The sequence below is a fragment of the Anticarsia gemmatalis genome, chromosome 2 (assembly GCF_050436995.1).
Source record: "Anticarsia gemmatalis isolate Benzon Research Colony breed Stoneville strain chromosome 2, ilAntGemm2 primary, whole genome shotgun sequence".
NCBI lineage: Eukaryota > Metazoa > Arthropoda > Insecta > Lepidoptera > Erebidae > Anticarsia > Anticarsia gemmatalis.
The window spans coordinates 11,958,919-11,979,185 of NC_134746.1; the positions used below are offsets into that span (position 1 = coordinate 11,958,919).

Sequence of the window (20,267 nt, forward strand, 5' to 3'; positions counted from 1 at the left end):
CCTCCACAACCCAGTTACCTGGGATATAACACGATACCCTTCGGTAAGACTGGTTGTCAGACTTTCAAGCTTCTGACTACTTTTAACGACTGTCAAAGATCTTCGAAAATGACAGCCGGGACACACAATTTAACGTGCCTTCCGAAACACGTAGGAACTTGATATGTGCAAGATGGTCACCCATCCACAGATCAACCTCGGCAAGCGTGGCTTAACCTTAGATATCGATCCGCGCGGCTGTCGTTAACTAAGCCACGAGCTCCTCTTAGGGCAATGCCTAATAGGCACACAAATATTCATACTAAATCAGAGATAACTTTGACTTTAACAATACCCTAAGGATTAGTGGACGATTAGTTTCCTTTAATAAGCTTATTCTATGAAATTAATTCATTATGCTTATTTATTTCAATAACTCGTAACAAATTGCAACTGGTATAAAAAGCGCAAACTATTGATCAGACGGTATAGAAGTACTTTTGAAAGGGTAAGTGTATTCTCAAATTAGTTTCTCCTTTTAATTTAAATAATAATAATGTTAATGGGTTTCTTGAGTCAACAATTTTAAATTATGTCAATAAAGTATGATTTTTGATCGAGTTGTAATAACCGAGGGGCAACCTTGCAAATAGTAGATAGAGGATTCAAACCCGGGACAACACACCAATGACTTTTCGAAGTTATTGATGTATTTGAAATAATTCATATGCTTTTTAACGGTGAATATAAGCATCGTGTTGAATTGAAACCTTGTCCGTCTTGACAATTCTTAAAGGGATACAAATACTCCATCCCGCATTTGGTTAGCGTTACCTACCAATATCCTGATGAATATAATATCGCGATGAAACCATGCATGCGTAAAATTTGTTTATTACATTATTGACGGCCTGCAAAGTCTCCAACCCGCACTTGGTCAGCGTGGTGGACTCAAGACCAAACCCCTTCCTCGTTTGGGAGGAGACTCTTACCCTGCAGTGGGACCGTAATGGGATAAAGAAAAAAGTTTAATATTGTATTTTTGTTAATATATATTCGTGGCTTAGTTAACAACAGCCGCGCGGATCGATTTTTGAGGTTAAGCTACGCTTACCGAAGGGTACCGAAGGATACCCAAGGGTATCGTATTAAAACCCAGGTAACTGGGTTGTGGAGGTCAGATAGGCAGTCGCTTCATGTAAAACACTGGTATTCAGCTGCATCCGAAGGAAGAAGCCGACTCCAACATAGTTTGGAAGAAAGGCTAAGCCATGATGAATAATGATGATGTTAATATATATTAATTTTCCAGGTCACAATGAAGGTACTATATCTCCTACTCGTGGTGCTAGTGGCTTGCGCTTGTACGCACCCAGTGATCAATGACGATGTGGATGACCTAGGGTCTAGAGTAGTTGATCAAAATCCTGTGCAAGTGGACGATCTGATTCAAGCCTTTCAACTTCAAGTTTCGTCGCGGGTTCAACCAGACGGCCGCATCCTTAAATTGACGTCGCTTAAATAAATCCTTTTGTATAAAAAAGTAAGTTTTAAGTATCAATCATATCAATATTTTATTGCATAATTGCAGGGAACATATTTATTTTGAGCTTTGCAATAAGTTTTATGCATCGTATTTTTCTTCATGTTACCTCACTATTTATGTATGTGAGTTGATTGTATGTTGGTTAATAATATTGTTATTACTTTCAGGTACTAAATATCACAAACAAACACTGCGCTAACGTGTACTCTGCGATTTTAAAGTTCATACTGAATTAATGTTGGGGATAAACCACCACAAGCATTAGAAGCATGCTACACAAACAAGCTATATAAGCAAGATATACAATATACTACTGGAAGGTCCCAATACTGTGAAAGCATTTCTTAAAGGCTAATTGACTATTCTTACATCAATCGCAGAAAATACTAGGACACCGATATCTTATAAAATTTTATATTTACTTTAGACTCTATTTTCTTCGCATGTTTTGGCAATAAATGTGAGAAAATAAAATTAAATTCGTATTTTCATTCGTCTACTGTACTTTTAGATTTTGTCCTTCTTCTTCTGAGAACAGGCCGATAAATGGGTATTTTGAATTCGTTTTACTCACAGATTGTCGTAAAGTTCAACAATATTTATTTACTCGTTTGACAGAGGTAATTCTTGAGAGAACTATTATTTTTAAATATAATACTAATATTGCATTTTTTCAGGCTAAGTCTTTGAGGTATAAAATATTTACAATATGTCCGTTAGTGCATATTAGGATACATGCAAATTTATTAAAAGTTATATTACCTAACTTAATATTATACGTATGTATGCTAAAGTTTTGCTGTAGATTATTCAATTCATCATCGTATTGGCAACCGGCTAGCTATCGAGAAATATCGTATGAAAATCTGATCAGCGTCTCTAGCGGGCTTCATAGGAACTATTTTGGCTGGTCATTTTAAATGTCAAACTCTCGATACGCGAGAGTACCGACTGTAAAGAATTACGCTACTGTAGTCAAATATCAGAATGGCACAAATGTAGTGTTGATTTCCCAGTTTATAGTTTTAATGCATATGTTACTGTAAAAGCCCGAACAGTGGTAAATCCTAAGATTTTCCGGTAAAACCTAAGATTTACGAACTCTCAATGGTAAAAGTCCGAACAATTATTTTATTTCGAGCTTTTACCTCTATTCACTTGATGATGTCGAGATGTCGCCGGAGCCCCACTTCGCCGGGCTTCTAGGTGGTATAAAAAAAAATAACCACGAAGGCTAAGGTGGGTCAGCCTTCTAACCTAACCTACCCATGTCGGTTTGCCCAAAATTTCTTCTTTATAACACGTTATGATATGACTTTATCAACTTTTACCGTGTGATGATGTAAATCCTAAGATCTATCAAGTGAATAGTGGTAAAAGTTCGAAATAAAACAATTGTTCGGACTTTTACCATTGAGAGTTGGTAAATCTTAGGTTTTACCGGATAATCTTAGGATTTACCACAGTTCGGGCTTTTACAGTAACATATACATGTGTACAGTAAAATTCGCTTCGAAGATGGCAAAAGAACACAAGTATCGAGATTTGACGTCGAGTAAAAATCAAGGCTCCATCAAGTCAAACCGTTTATGAGAGTATAAAAAAATATAAAATGGCATACAAGAATTTTCTGGTTGAAAATTAATAGTTTAGTACCTATTATAGACCCTGGAATCATTATCAACCATAAATTGTCGTAAGTGTAGACCTTTGTGTGAACATTGGCTTCATACTCTATCAACTATCGACAACCGGCTAGCTACCGAGAAATTTTGAATGAAAATCTTATCAGCACGTCTAAGGGGCGTCGTAGGAACTATTTTTGAAGTACATGTGCCCCATGGTAAAGAATCGCGGTAGGGTCTTTTGATACGGGCCTTATACACGAGCATGCTACTAAGAATGAAGAAGATATAACTAATACTTAATATGAACCAAAAATTCTGTAATTGCATCAGCGACTGCCGTGGACATTTCAACTTCACGGCGTAAAACTTTGAAGCGTTCTTGTATTCATAGTAGTGAGAAAAAAAAACTGCCCAAGTCGAGGCTACGTTACGGAAGTACGCGATACTCATCGGTTACTCATAAAACATTAGAAAAAATTTAGAAGATTCGCGCTCTCGATCTAACACTCTACTTCAGTAGCTCAATTCTCTATTACTATCGACTACCGACAACCGACCTGTCATTGAGAAAATATGTATGAAAATCTGATCAGCGCCTCTGACGGGTGTCGTAGGTAATGTTTTGGCAATACATTCTAAATGTCAACATTTCGATAGCTAGCCGGTTGTCGGTAGTCGGTAGTGGTAGAGAATCGAGGTACAGTACCGCGTTGTCTACCACTATCGACTATCGACTATCGACAACCACTAGCTGTCGAGAAATTTTGTATGCAAATCTGATCAGCGCCCCTAACGGGCGTCGTAGGAACTATATTGACAGTACATTCTAAATATCAAACTCTCGGGGCTCCACTCGGATTTACAGTTGTTGAATTATATATATTGTTTTTTATTTTATACAAGGAATTTGAGGCTGTGTCAGTGAAGGCACAGTTAGTATAGTAAGGAGTATGTGCAGACAATATGTGATGCGGAACGGAATGCAGACAACACCAGCAATGTGCAGGGAGGTACTGCGCCTCACGTGCTTTACGTGCTTTCGAAGGCACGGAGGTCTGCGACGTTAATTTTCTGAATGTCAATAATCAGCAACATTCAATGAGCATTTATTGACGGAAAAACTCATGATCAAATCTTTGGCAAGAACCGGAATAACTTTTAAGATAACTGGATTATTAGTTTTCTATAATTGGATTATTCCATCAAATTAATTAACTATGCTTATTTGTTTGAATAATACGTAACAAATCACGACTGGTATAAGTAGTGGTTGCGATCGACAAGGCCATAGAGAAGTATTATCGAGGGTAAGTGTGCTGTCTTTAAATATCAAAATTATTAATAAATAATATCGTGACAAAGTGCAATATAAAAATTATATAAAAATATATAAAATAATATTTTACGACCTTAAAAAAACGTCAAAGTTTTCGCTTTACTATGACAATTGCTTCAGGTTAATTCTAGCATATTCAAAATTAAAAAAAAAATTGAAAATGAATCTTTAAACTTGTATAACTCGGTTCAAAGCGATCCTACAGGTTTTGTGCGATACTAACTATTGCTTCAAATGGCTAGTTCTATCGATACATGCAATTTTTTTTTGTGAGCCGGCACTTTAAAAAAGGCCCAAAATGGATGATCTCCTTTCTCGATAGTTAGCCGGTTGTCGGTAGTCGGTAGTGGTAGAGAATTGAGATACTGATTGCGTGACGTACTTATACAAAAAAAAAACACAAAAAGCGGAATCTAATATTTTTTTTATTCTCTAGTATATATCTAATGTTTTTTCTATTCTCAATTTCTAGGTAAACATGAAAGAATTATATCTATTTGTATTGCTGCTAGTAGCTTGTGCTTACGCGCCGGCATCGTCGTTATTTGTGAATGCGACAGATGAAATTACTACAGTAGAACCACCGGCACCGGTTTCACGTTCATTTAAAGCGGCAAAAGAAGTACTTGACAGAGCTGCCAAAAAAATTGAAGCTCACGTAACGTAAGTAAAAGACGTTGCTATTTGAATGCTTGTCATACTCGAAGATAGGCAAAGGTGTTTGAAAAAATTGCCGCTTTATCCTATTTAATTTTGCAGAATTAGGCTCGATTTAAGCGCTTCTAAATATCTAGAGATATGTTATCCGACGTTTAAATATAACCTTTTGAACCGGCCCATAGCAGATGCTTAATTTTGTTTGCGTATATTCAATATTGTGTTTCAGCTCCATTGCTGATTCTGGACCTCCACAGTTGGAAGATCACAGACGCCATTACGCTCAAATCTTTTACGTACTTCTCACTGAAGCTGAAGCATGTTTGTAAGTAAAATGCCGACTTAAGATTTGTAGTGCGATTCTGTAAAGTCGGTACTGACGAGTATCGAGAGTAATGCAAGTATAGTTCTTACGGCGCCCGGTAGAGGCGCTAAATAGATTCCAATGTAATATTCCTCGATAGCTAGCCGGTTGTTTCTTATAAAAAAACTTCGATTAATTTCAATTTTTATTTTAGGCAACATCCTCTACCACCTCATGGACTAGGTTACCAAGAACGTATAAACCTAAGTGCACCTAAAGGTTTGAGCAGTCCACATGAAGCGGTTGTCGAAACGCAACAATTCCTTGATGAATTCAACAATCGAACTAGAAAAGTGAATAATTTTATTACTTTTTAATTGTTTGACGCTAATTGCCTCAGTAGTAAAGGGAATAAGTCACCCACAAAAAAAGCTTCCGGTTTCAGAACATTAAGCTACTACTCAGATTATTAAAAGAATTGATGAGAATTTGTTACAAAGCGATATTATTATTCATTAGACACACATATAACTTATAAGATTAATGGTTTATTAAATGTTATTTTTCAGATCCAAACACTCATAAATGATCTTTGCTCTAAATATGACGATTGTGACCATAAAATCGAAGCGAAAGCGGGTGAAAGGATACTCGAAAACGACATTGCCAGGGAAGCAAGAGTACTTTTCCCAGGAGCTAAAGCTGCAAAACTATTCCTTAAAATACACTCAGGAATCCTGCTAGCGTCGGACAAGTTACAAGGCCTCAACTACGTTGTAACAGGAGAAAAAGCACTAAAAAATGCTGCACAAGCACTTTGTGAACTTTTGAGAGCTATGCGTATAGTGCCTTACTCGTTTTAAACATTTATTTTGCATTCATTTGCTAGCTTATTCTTTTCGAAATTTTTCTAAATCTTGAAATAAACATTGAGGCATTCAAAGCATAGTGTTTTATTTTATCGACTTGTTTTATTTTTTGATTGTTAGTTAATTGAACACTCACCCGTAGATCTGCTTCCTTTGCAGTAGCAGTACACTTTGAAATAGATGAATAAACCAATCAAAATTAAAAAAACATTTTGTTAAAAATAATAAAGCATACTTGTACATACCTCAACATTTATATTGAATAGAGACGTATTGCGCGATGAGTTCACACATTTTCGAAGATCTTTGACAGTCGTGACCAGTTGTTAAAAGTTTGAAAGTCCGCCAACCAGTCTTACCAAGGTGTATTGAGATATAACAGGTAACTGTTGTGTAGGTCCGATAGCCAGTAGCTCTATATAAAATAATGGTATTTAGCTGCATCCGGTGAGACTGAAAGCCGGTTCCAACATAATTGGAAGAAAGGTTAGCCTTAAGATGACCAGGGTATACACTGCCAACTAGTGGCAGCATAAACCCGTATAGTAGAATAAATAGCTCAGTAATGTGCTATTGGAGATATCGCAGTCCTTTAATGGATGGAAACAGGTTGAGAAGATAAATTAAAAAAAATAATTATAATAAACTAGCTGACCCGCGCAACTTCGCTTGCGTCACATGAGAGAGAATGGAACAAAATTTTCCCCGTTTTTGTAACATTTGGTATTGCTACTTTGCTCCTATTGATGATGATGATCATAGCGTGATGATATATAGCCTATAGCCTTCCTCGATAAATGGACTATCTAACACTGAAAGAATTTTTCAAATCGGACCAGTAGTTCCTGAGATTAGCGCGTTCAAACAAACAAACAAACAAACAAACTCTTCAGCTTTATCATATTAGTATAGATTTAACCCATTAATGTCCCACTGCTGGGCAAGGGTCTCCTCCCGTAATGAGAAAGGGGTCAGGCCTCGAGTCCACCACGCTGGCCAATTGCGGAATGGGGACTTTCCATACCTTCAAGAACTGTTCTAAAGAACTCTCAGGCATGCAAGATTGCATCACGATGTTTTCCTTCACTGCTGGAACAAGTGATAATTATTGCTAATACACACATAACTTTGAAGAGTCATTGGTGTGTTACATAGAAAAAGTGTGTTACATAGAACATACATAGAAGTTAGATTGTAAACTTCAGTATAATAAGAGTGACTTGCTGAATAATGACATGTAGTTAAAGAAATTGAAGTATTGAAGTATATTTAATAAGCGCTTGGAAACATATCTCAAGATTTAACCTTATGTTAATGTTTTGTGATTTGTATTTATATATTAATAAAAATAGGCGTTTCACCAAGTCAAAGACCTATCAACAGTAGAAAATTCGGAGAATTATCGCAACAAAATATTATTTACCGTTAAGTATAGGCGTGCGTCAGGGAAGTGTTTTAGGGCCAACGCCCCTTCTCGCCGTTGTTTGCTTAAGGTTTGATAATTGTGATAATCAAATTAATTACAAAATAATTTGTATCTACGCGGTATATCTTGTTTCATGAACATTGTTGAACACATTTTAAAAAATATATATAAGAATAACAATATATATATATTGTTATTCTTGTTTTCAGCGGTTATCCCGTATCGCGACAGATACGATTTTGTATTTTTTTCTCCGTTATGTATTTCCATATACAAAACTTTAAATTCTTCAAAATTGCTGCTATTCATGTCAATCTTACAACATTCCATCATCGCGCCTCCTGCCTCCTTCTTCAGAGCTGACCATATTGAGGTTGAGTGTAATATTAGGACGGGGAAAAAGTCTTTTCGCATTATAGTATGTATAAACTTGTAATAAAATCTTTTCTCTACGCAAAAGCTCGATATTTGGGTACCTCACGAGCTCACTGAAAGAAACCTAATCAACCGTGTACTCATTTGTGATTCTTGAAGCTATATTGATATTTTATTACAAGTTCATACATACTTTAATGCGAAAAGACTTTATCCCCGACCTAATATTACTGATGCATAGGTGAAAGTGGCTTCGTATTGCTAGTTTTGATCATGTGATAAAAATATCGGGGATTCGTTTAGCTTCTGGTAAAGTGAAACAATGAGTTAAGCAATATGGAGTTTGATTATGGAGTTATTTTACTAAATTTCACTTTAAAATACCACCACTTTGTAACCCTTAACCAGACAGGAAGCCGTGAGATAGACTAGTTTTGTAATTAATAATTTTATTTACCAAGAAAAAGTCATAACTTTTAGATTCAAATGACGATAATGTTAATGAAAGTTATTTAAGAACAATAGTTTCTATTTTCAGTTAATCTGAAACGTCTATGTATGGATTTTATTACCCGAAACCAATTTCTTCTTATATAAAAATACCTTTTAAATTACTATATTTTTGACACCATTGTGTTAGTGATACTCAAGATACGACTAAAGGCAAGTTGTATTTTCAATAGAAAATTGGGTTATTTTTTAAATATATGACAATACTTTAAAGGTCGCGGTACCTTATTGATTGCAATCGAAATACTCTTCTTCTTCTTTGTTTTGACCTTATCTCACGCAAAGTACGGTCAGCACAGCATTATATAGCGTGCACGATTTATCTTGCTCATAATGAAGTGACAATGCTACACATTTTTAATGTAAAGTAACTGGATGAAACAGACCACCGTGGTGTATCAGCCTGCGGGTCATTGATGTTCTGTATTAGAATTTCTATACTTCTGCCAGCCAGTCAGTCAGTATGCCAGTACAGTCTTCAAAGTTGTTGTACTGTTAGCACTTTTTTTTTTTCGTTCTAATATGTAATTTAATTATGTTATTTATCTATAATTTCTATAGTATTAATTTAATGTTATTATTTTATGTATTATATTAGGTTATTTAAATTAAATTTCTATTGTATAAATTTTGGTAACTCTGTAATTGGGTATTTTATATAAGTTTCGATCTTTTTATTGTCTGTTTGCAATTTTTATGTATACTATACCTGTTGAGTTACCTGTAAATAAATAAATAAATAAATACTGTAATTGTTAGATATGTATATCTAGCCTCAAAATATGCACTATAGCTCGCACCTAATTACCTCGAGTGCCTTGATATAGCAGCAAACCAGAGGAGAACGGAGAGACGTAACAACGACGGTTTTCAACTGTCACCAGCATTCTTCTTTTATCCTCCATCTCTCGTTTTTCCGCAGTACCTTGCTTCTATATTGAGACTTTTAACTATAACAAACATATTTCAGATGATAATGCTACTACTAGTATGTATTCTTGTGCTGGGAGGTATGACCGATGCCAAGTTGTCTGATTCACCACCACCGTACTTACAAGCAGCTCAGGATCTCGACACGGCGGCTTCGAAACTAAAACAACATATACTGTGAGTTTATTTATTTAGTGTTTTACGGCTTATGACTAACTGTTGAATAGTTTATCTAATAGATAAAGTGACAGCAAATGTATGACATCGTCTGTTCTAATGTTGATATGCTAACCGATACTTATTCGGAAGTAATTAAAACAGAAAAGGAATCCCTATTTTAATTTTTGTCTTTATCAATGGTCAGTGTTTGTTTTTTGTTTACTATGGCTTTTTCAAGAGCGCCAGCCTATAATTTATCAGATATAGGTTTTTAGTGTTCGGAATATTAATTAGTACGCGTAGCGAATTTTTTTTTAATTTTTTCGTATATACTTTTAAGTTTTAGACGTTAAATACTTTAAAGCGATTCGATAATTTTGTAAGCATAGCTAATCCATATTTGAGAATCAATATTGGTAGGAAACAGTCCCTCTGGTCATGATCTGTGTAAGGATACTTTACTGAGATTATTGCGATAACTCCATACCTCCCAGCTATCTTAATACCTCCGCAATAAATTAAAGGATATTAAACTGTCTGTCCAATCTAGCTCCATGGCCGGTCATATACCTGAACTGGACGACCACAGACGTCACTACGCTGACATCCTTCACGTTGTTTACAAAGAGGGAGAGACACAGTCGGGTTGCGAGTGAGTATATCATTTTACCTTAGCCTTAGCTCTGGCACGGTTTATTTAAAGTTAGATGATATTAGATTGATAGGAAGGTATTAATGTGGGTACAGAAAGCTGTTCAGTTTTAATCGGATCCAGTATAAAAATATTTCTTTAACAAAACAAAAATCCTAATAAGTCCATTATTACGATATTGGAAGAAAATTGAGACGTACCTATTTCCCCAAAATATGAATAAAAGGTGACTTAGTTCTATGAATGCCCGTAATTATTTCAATACGTACGAAAAGAACAAAAGTACGTGACAAGTATTTTTTGAGAGAACTTAAAACCAGGCAGTGTCTCTATTGTGATCGTAGGTAATAATATAAATAAGTGTTGTTTTTTTTTTTAAATTTCAGACATGAGTCATATTATGAAAACTATGAAAAGAACGTCAATATATTTGCTCCCGAGGGTATACTAGAACCAGAGAAAGTAATTAGTGAGACTCAGAGACTGATTGACAACTTCAACAATGAGACTAGCAGGGTAACTTACCATATAATTTATAATAACCAATAATTCTTAGGGCCAGCTGCACAGTCTATAAAAAAGTGTAAGATAATAAACTATCTATTAAATAAAATGTAGGAAAATGAATGAAAACAATTGTCAAAATTCCATCTTAAGAGGTTTCTAATATCTTTTCAAAACTAGTGAAAATCGGGCCCAAGTATCCTAAATTACACTTTCCACTATATTTTGAATAGCTACTCACAAATTTGATTAAGAACCTTATTACATATGGTTTTATATAAGTATGATTCCTGATTATTTTAATTTGATTGTCTGGTTTTATTATTTTTTAATAATTAAGCGAAAATTAACGCGTACATGCATTTTACTTTAAAATGCTCGACGTTTCGGCACCATTGAGGCAGTTTACGACAACAGCCAGTAACCTGTCCGGCAATTTTAGGTATAAACGCATTAAACAATAATTTTTAAACATTAAATAATAATTTTGCAAAGCGAAACTATAAATAACGTCTAAGTTATTCATATTTCAGATTCAGCACGTAATATTCACAAATTGCATTTTACCTCGCAATAATTTATGCGACCATATCATTGATGACGCAGTAAACAACATGTTTTTGGAAGAGGAAGCTAAGATATTTCTCGACGGCGGGATAACTGCTCGAGCATTTCTTAACAAACATAAAGAATTTTTAGCTAAGTCTAAGGAATTGAGCGTCCAAGAGTATATTTTGAATGGAGCGAGAGTTTTGGAAGAGACTGTAAGAGATCTTGGACAACTTATGACAGATCTCGATCATATAACCTGCAGTCAAAAGCAATAGTATAGCCTAACACGTTTCCAAGAAAAAATTGATCAGTTGTAAAAGTAGGATTACTAGGCCGGTACTGTTTATTATTTAAAAATTTTGTTAATGACGGTGTATTCATTGTAAACTGAATTTTTTATACAAAAATGTTCCAGTGGAATAACGTCAGGGTGTGTATCATATTTTTGTTTCTGACTGTACTTATCGACCTATTGTCATGCTAATAAATAATTCCGAAAAATATGCAATATGTTCTTATTAAATAGCACTTTTATGAGTGCTGTTTAAAGTAAAGTCATTTTAAGCTATTACTGTGCTACTTTACGTTACAGATCTTCTGTAATAAGAGACTTCATAGATGCCGTCTCGCCTTTGGATTTGTTTGTACCGCACTTGTTTGTTTGACACTGTCAAAATCACAGCACAGGGTTGAACATACTTCTTCATTGCGTTAGATCTTGTTAGTATGAGGATATTGGGTGGGGTATTTCTCTACTACTATCGTGTCTTGGTAGTTTTTCCTCACGTGAAGACGAGATGGAGACGTGTCTTGGTAGTATTTCCTCAAATGAAGACGTGCCTTGGTAGTATTTCCTCACATAAAGACGTGATGAAGACGAGTTTTGGTAGTTTTTCCTCACATTACAACGAGTCTTGGTAGTTTTTCCTGAGATGAAGACGAGTCTTTGTAGTTTTTCCTGAGATGAAGACGAGTCTTGGTAGTTTTTATTGAGATGAAGACGAGTCTTTGTAGTTTTTCCTGAGATGAAGACGAGTCTTGGTAGTTTTTCCTCACATGACGACGAGTCTTGGTAGTTTTTCCTCACATGACGACGAGTGTTGGTAGTTTTTCCTCAAATGACGACGAGTCTTGGTAGTTTTTCCTGAGATGAAGACGAGTCTTGGTAGTTTTTCCAGAGATGAAGATGAGTCTTGGTAATTTTTCCTCACATGACGACGAGTCTTGGTAGTTTCTCCAGAGATGAAGACGAGTCTTGGTAGTTTTTCCTCAGATGACGACGAGTCTTGGTAGTTTTTCCTCAGATGAAGACGAGTCTTGGTAGTTTTTCCTCACATGACGACGAGTGTTGGTAGTTTTTCCTCAGATAAAGACGAGTCTTCGTAGTTTTTCCTCAGATAAAGACGAGTCTTCGTAGTTTTTCCAGAGATGAAGACAAGTCTTGGTAGTTTTTCCTGAGATGATGACGAGTCTTGGTAGTTTTTCCTGAGATGAAGACGAGTCTTGGTAGTTTTTCCTCAGATGAAGACGAGTCTTGGTAGTTTTTCCTCACATGACGACGAGTCTTGGTAGTTTTTCCTCACATGACGACGAGTCTTGGTAGTTTTTCCTCACATGACGACGAGTGTTGGTAGTTTTTCCTCAAATGACGACGAGTCTTGGTAGTTTTTCCTGAGATGAAGACGAGTCTTGGTAGTTTTTCCAGAGATGAAGATGAGTCTTGGTAATTTTTCCTCACATGACGACGAGTCTTGGTAGTTTCTCCAGAGATGAAGACGAGTCTTGGTAGTTTTTCCTCAGATGACGACGAGTCTTGGTAGTTTTTCCTCAGATGAAGACGAGTCTTCGTAGTTTTTCCAGAGATGAAGACAAGTCTTGGTAGTTTTTCCTGAGATGATGACGAGTCTTGGTAGTTTTTCCTGAGATGAAGACGAGTCTTGGTAGTTTTTCCTCAGATGAAGACGAGTCTTGGTAGTTTTTCCTCACATGACGACGAGTCTTGGTAGTTTTTCCTCACATGACGACGAGTCTTGGTAGTTTTTCCTCACATGACGACGAGTGTTGGTAGTTTTTCCTCAAATGACGACGAGTCTTGGTAGTTTTTCCTGAGATGAAGACGAGTCTTGGTAGTTTTTCCAGAGATGAAGATGAGTCTTGGTAATTTTTCCTCACATTACGACGAGTCTTGGTAGTTTCTCCAGAGATGAAGACGAGTCTTGGTAGTTTTTCCTGAGATGAAGACGAGTCTTGGTAGTTTTTCCTGAGATGATGACGAGTCTTGGTAGTTTTTCCTGAGATGAAGACGAGTCTTGGTAGTTTTTCCTCAGATGAAGGCGAGTCTTCGTAGTTTTTCCTCACATGACGACGAGTCTTGGTAGCTTTTCCTGAGATGAAGACGAGTCTTGGTAGTTTTTCCTGAGATGAAGACGAGTCTTGGTAGTTTTTCCTCACATGACGACGAGTCTTGGTAGTTTTTCCTGAGATGAAGACGAGTCTTGGTAGTTTTTTTTCACATGATATTCCCTTTTATGCTTGGGAAAATCAAACAGTCAATAATATTTTGTCTCGAACTACGATACAGCTTTCAAGGCCCCGTCTCGAGATAGTCGTATTCTCGCTAAGTGCCGTCGGCTGCGTAGGAAATATTTGATACTGCGTGTGTTATGTAAGTTTAGCAACTAATATTAATCTTGGAGTCTGTCTGTACTTAAGTAAATTTGTTTAAGGGTGAATAATATCATTGATGTAGAATCTTTATTCGCAGTAAAATATGTATTTTATTGCCAATATACATCTTTATATTATTATATATAATTCTTCTGTAAGTGTGTATGTCACTGAACTTCTCTTAAACGACTGGACCGATTTTGATGAATTTTTTTGTGTGTGGTTAAGGGGATCTGAGAATGGTTTAGATTATTAAAAAAAGTTTAAAATTTTCAAATTAAAGACGTGTAGACAGGACAACGTCTGTCGGGTCCGCTAGTACTATATAATACAATATAATAATATAAACGATTCACCTAGATTTTAATTAATCATTCAATGTTTTTTCAAAAGTAAAGACAATGCATGAGACAGACTATCGTAAGCAGCATAAATATTGAATCATATACATATACTTCGATAGCCGGGAAACTTGCGTAAAGGCTTTCTACTGTATTGGTTAAGAACAGATTCAAATATTTTTAACACAACATTATTTGCAACCTTTAAGTTTATATAATAACTACAGCTACTACTATAATACAGCTGCTATCCTGTGCCTCGATTCTCTATCACTATCGACTACCGACAACCAGCTAGCTATCGAAATTTTGACGTTAAGAATGTACTGCCGAAAAAGTTTCTACGACACCCGTCAGAGGCGAAATTTCTTGATGACAGGTCGGTTGTCAGTAGTCGATAGTAATAGAGAATTGAGCTACTGTAAATTATAGATGTTAATAAAAATTCAGTTGAATCTACAAAGTTGATACAACAGAACCTCCTCTATCTAAACTTTCCGATATAAGATGTGATGTCATTTATAAATAAACAGTCCAGGCAAACCCACAGCAAGTCACAAGCGTTGTAATACCGCTATATAGGTCACAATATGATCATTTGCTCATAAACAGATGTCGGGGCGGCCCCGAGGGACGCGCCGACCTTGTCGGCCGGGCGGAGCGAAACTTTCGGCTTACGTTCAAATGCCTTTATATAGCGAGCACGTGTTTATGTCTGTATGTAGACTTGTGTTTGAGTGTTGGTTTTATAACTAAACTGTGTTATGTAAAGTATATGGCTACCTTAGTTATTCTTTACGATCAAGGAAAGAAGGCATGGCAATAAATTACGGAATTTAAAGTGAGATTTTGCGGCTAGGCAGTTTTTCACTAGCATTCTAGACTTAAGTAATCGTATCTTATTGCAATTGTATTCTTTTGGCAAAACTAAGTAGCTCCAAACATTTTTTCTTTGAAAAGATACCGTGTAAGTCGGAAAGAAACTTGCATAATAAATAAAATTAGGGCCGCCATTCCATAGATAGTAGTTTGTGGTATTTCAGGAGGGCATCTCCTTGTTTCAGGCACTATATAATAAGTTTATCCCGATTGTAGTTACATTAGATGAGTTTACAATCATTCAGTCGTGAAAAATATCTTCGAAACCGTTAACCAGAGGTTGAACACCTATCATTAAAAAAAACGAGAAAACTAGTACTAAAATGCTAAATAACTACAAAATAAAGTAATTGAATCTACATTTAAGCACGTGTTCTTGAAGCCTAGTTCATTAACGGTCAAGAGCTATCGACTGGGTCTCTTCGACCTTGCCTTCAGTTACACACAGATTACGACGCGAAGTTTCTATGTGCTCCCTCGCAGACTTTACACACGGCTAATGCGTTTATCTTGTAAGTGCGAGCGAGATAGCGATACTGAAGATTAAGTTATGTTTATAGATGCTGTTTCCTTTTAAAACTGAAGCACAACTTTAATATGTTATAGATAGTGTTTTCTTTTAAAAGGACTAGTTTTACGACTTGTACCTAAGTAAGTGTTAGATAACCTATTTGATGGATAAAATGGCAGAAAATGTATGAAAATTACTGTTGAAATTCCTTCAGATATGCTAATTGATATTGAATTATTAAGAGGAGAACCTAAATAAAAATCTGTAATAAATAAAAAGTTGTAATAAGTCCAGATACGATTTGAATCACAACTGTGTACCTATATTAGGATTTGTTTTGCATTGCCACAATTTGGAAATATAATTACCATGATAGGCACTACAATTAACACAAAACACTTAAAAAAGAATAACAGACACGGTCGTAAAGAAGGCATTATTCAGGTAGCTAACTACTTATTATATGAAATTGAACATTTATTATCAAAAATTCCTCCAAAAACGTCTCTAGCGAATTTTGGCAGTTAGTTTAATTTATGTCATGTCAACCAATAAAATATCATTTTGGGTCCTCAACTAAATAACCTTTCTACAAAACTGTCACAACAAAAATGATCTATATTGGATTTATGATAAAAAATAACGACAATTTGTTCACGATTATTCGAAAAACCAATATCCATTTATACTACAAGATATCTCTCAAGCATTTTTATTAAATCCCTAAAAATCAAATTTCACATATAATTTGATTCAATAAAAAGGTCGTTCGCATTGAAAACACGATATGTATGGAAAACTTGATATTTTTATTGCTTTATGAACAAATTAAATTGATTTTTCTAACATTATTTTTTACGATACATGAGCTTTTAGCTTTAGAAGTCATCGTATAAGTTTAAAAAGATTTGCAAAAAGAAAACCATATTTCCTATAAAATTTGACGAACTTCTAAATAATTATTGACAGAAATTTTGACAGTTGAAAATAGTACTTTATCCGTACCTTGATTCTCTACCACTATCGACTACCGACAACCGGCTATAGAAATTTTGACATTAAGAATGTAATGCTAAAAAAGTTTCTACGACGCCCGTCAGAGGCGCTGATCAGATTTTCATACAAAGTTTCTCGATGACAGGTCGGTTGTCGGTAGTCGATAGTAGTAGAGAATAAAATTGTCCGATCGATCCGTGAATCAAACCCGAGACCTCACGCTTAGCAGTTGGAAGTACTACTTACCACCCCACAGTTATGTGACATATTATAAGCTCAAATGTTTAATTAAATAAGTAAATCCAATCACAATCAAACTCTACCATATTATATTTATTTACCCGTTAACAAGCATCACAAAGCAACAATAACCTTTCAGTATTGAGATTGTATTAGTATCAAATAAAATAACCAAAGAAATGGCAGGTTTATTCCCTATAATAACAATGCCTATTGCGTAACCTAATTTACTAAGTGCTAGCTCATAATATTATATCGTCGGCCATTCTCACGAACAGACATATAACTGGCTAAACAATTTATATACCTAATGTAGCTAATTTAAAGTAGCGTTACGTATCGAGTGTCGAGAGTTGAACGTTTAAAATGTACTGCAAAAATAGTTCCAACGAAGCCCGCTAGAGGCGCTAATTAGAGATAGTTTCGTGCAAGATTTTTCGATAGGTAGCCGACGGTAGTCGATAGTGGTAGAGAAACGAGCTACAGGTCATTGTTTTTTAAATCTAGTCGAAAATGTGATCAATCTAAATGTTTATGAATTTAACATAAATACAACGCAATTAAACATAAGTCATTTTTTTCCTAAACTATTGCCTCCCTATCGGAAGAATGATTGTGATTATATGCATGTATGTTACAGATTTTATAAGCTTATGCTATACATAAATTTTATTTTTAAAGGCTTTTGGCATTGTTTATCATACAATACCAGCTATCCATTCTAGTTTGTGCTTGTTTAGCAGGTTCATATGGAATTCTAAACGTTTCGATGTCTTGACAGGCAATTACCTTTTTGTCGACCGCTAGAAAATTGAGCACAATTTCAAGGACCCGCTAAATAGCCAAAAGAAAGTTCTTTTGCTACTCAATAAGTCAGCGTTTCTTTGGTTTTAAGAGTAACAAATACGAGATTTACGTTATACAAAAAAGGTAATAATCAAGGTCCCTCACAAACATGCTTACGGACGCCCAGGACTCCATAGACCACAGGTTAGGCGATTAACACACTGCCCCGCACCACGCAGCGTAGCGCGTGAATGCGTGTTCGAACGTTGCTTGTAAGTATCTCCGTTTGTATGGAAAACGCACGAACGCGCGTGATCCGCATGAACGCGCGTGGATGCATTTTCTGTGTGTTAGACTGTGCGTGTTTTCCATACAAACGGAGATACTTACAAGCAACGTTCGAACACGCATTCACGCGCTACGCTGCGTGGTGCGGGGCAGTGTGTTAAGCGCCTTAAGACCCACTAGTCTAAGATCTTTAAAAGGACCCGTATTCAGCATTAAAATAACCACTAAACAAATACCATTAGAAAAATAATCCTCTCATTTCCAGAATAAAGTCTGTCTATACACAAAGTTGTCTTTTATATCATTAAAAGCGACGCATAAAGGAAATAATTTAAATTCTCCATATTTCTTTATTATTTGCGCTACGCGTTGGCGCTAAGCTTGCGTATGAACTTGTTCAGTTCCATTGAATCAAAGAGTGCGTTTACTTGCACTCGTATTGCACTGTACTAGCCTAGTGGAAAATTAAAATTATATATTTTGTGTACAATTGGAGAGCGGAACAAATAGTAGATTGATGTGAAGTATATAAAAAAGTGCACTTGAAAGTCTAAAGTTTGAATTCTGGATAAGATGGAATGTTAAACGGTTTCTAATTCCAGGATTACAATTTTGCCAGGTGAAAACGACCATTTATATATCTAGAAGTAGCAACTCAATCAAATAGAAATAGCAACCAAAGGAAATGTAATAAAAAAATCGTGCATAAATAATACTCCAGTGTATTGCCCATCAAAGAAGTCAGACTCGTGACCTCATAACACAAAATCACTTTCAGACCCAATATTTTCTGTAACAACGTAATTACGTAATAAGCCCTCATTGAAGACAATTTTTGCCACAATCTGCTCCACTTCTACACAGCCACTTACATTGAAAAGGGTTAGGCATCACAAAAATACGGAAAAATCTCGCAAAGGAGCATTGTATAGCATTAAACCAAACGATTTACCAACGATACAATGCATCATTTTTTTAATCGACAAAAACCTTTGCTAAATTCTTTCTAAGTAGACTTACTAGCTAAAATAATAAAAAATGGAAAGGAAAGTCTGATCTCCTAATCTCAAAACGTTTGGAAATGACCATATAGAAGTAAACTAACGCTATTGGATGGAATTTTATTTTATACTACTATTTTTGAATTCTTTTCCTTTTAACTTTCGTAGAGAAAGGAGAAACTAGAATCAGGGTAAGTGTAATTAAAAAGAAACCAAACATCTCACTGGTATCAAAACGGGCCCAGCCTTTTGCAATGAGCCCAAATCAAACCAGCAGAGTCGCGGTGAAGATACTGAGAAAAAAAATTATTTAAAATTAACCTTAAGTCCTGTGACATGACATAAAAATATGGCAACTTAGAACACGCCGTGTCCCACGGTTAAATCAATCTTTGGCATACCGATTTACTACCAATTATCTTCATGTCATTGGAGCTAAGGTTAATTTTAAATTGATTTATCCTCAGGAACGCAATTCTGTTAAGTCTTTACTGACAAGTATCGAAAGTTTGACATTTAAAATGTACTGCGAAAATAGGTCTTACGGAGCCCGGAGAGGCGCTAAACAGATTTTCGTTTAAAATTTCTCGATAGCTAGCCGGTTGTCTGTATTCGATAGTAGTAGAGAATCGAGCTACAGTATTTTTACAGCGCCTGCACTGGTTTGCGTTGTACCATACGGTTTTACAGACAATGTTATATTTCAGTACCTCGATTCTCTACCACTATCGACTACCGACAACCGGCTAGCTATCGAATTTTGACATTTAGAATGTACTGTCAAAATGTTTCCTACGACACCCGTCAGAGGCGCTGATCAGAGTTTCGTACAAAATTTCTCGATGACAGTTCGGTTGTCGGTAGCCGATAGTAGTAGAGAATCGAGGCACAGTGTAGTTCAACCAGTGGTTTCATGCTATCCAGCTATAATAGAGTTATCCATACGTAACATAATGCTAGAATATTACTCAATTCATTATTATGACATGTAATCGTCCACGTATCGTGATTTGTGCGGCTTCGTCAAGATTTTATTATAGAAATGAAATTGTGGCCGTGCCTCGTCTTAGTTAAGTGTACACTAATTAGTAGCATAGGTTAAACTCTTTTTAGTTAGTGATGTTGCAGAGA

General features: G+C 35.7%; 2 protein-coding genes and 1 long non-coding RNA gene across 3 annotated transcripts; all 3 read left to right on the forward strand.

Moving 5' to 3' along the window:
- Positions 1-484: 484 nt before the first annotated feature.
- On the forward strand, positions 485-2,004 carry LOC142978643 (uncharacterized). Its single transcript, XR_012959776.1, has 2 exons — positions 485-1,522; positions 1,693-2,004. It is a non-coding gene; the product is annotated as an uncharacterized LOC142978643 (long non-coding RNA).
- Positions 2,005-4,411: 2,407 nt separating this feature from the next.
- LOC142978654 (uncharacterized) lies at positions 4,412-6,393 on the forward strand. The gene is made up of 5 exons (XM_076123161.1): positions 4,412-4,460; positions 4,962-5,152; positions 5,376-5,471; positions 5,665-5,803; positions 6,020-6,393. Exons 2-5 carry the CDS (start codon positions 4,968-4,970, stop codon positions 6,311-6,313), a joined length of 714 nt encoding a protein of 237 aa, XP_075979276.1. The 5' UTR covers positions 4,412-4,460; positions 4,962-4,967; the 3' UTR covers positions 6,314-6,393.
- Positions 6,394-8,681: 2,288 nt separating this feature from the next.
- Positions 8,682-11,930, forward strand: LOC142978665 (uncharacterized). Its single transcript, XM_076123171.1, has 5 exons — positions 8,682-8,783; positions 9,601-9,737; positions 10,270-10,371; positions 10,758-10,887; positions 11,409-11,930. The coding sequence occupies exons 2-5, from the start codon at positions 9,601-9,603 to the stop codon at positions 11,700-11,702; spliced, it is 663 nt and encodes a 220-aa protein (XP_075979286.1). The 5' UTR covers positions 8,682-8,783; the 3' UTR covers positions 11,703-11,930.
- Positions 11,931-20,267: the final 8,337 nt, after the last annotated feature.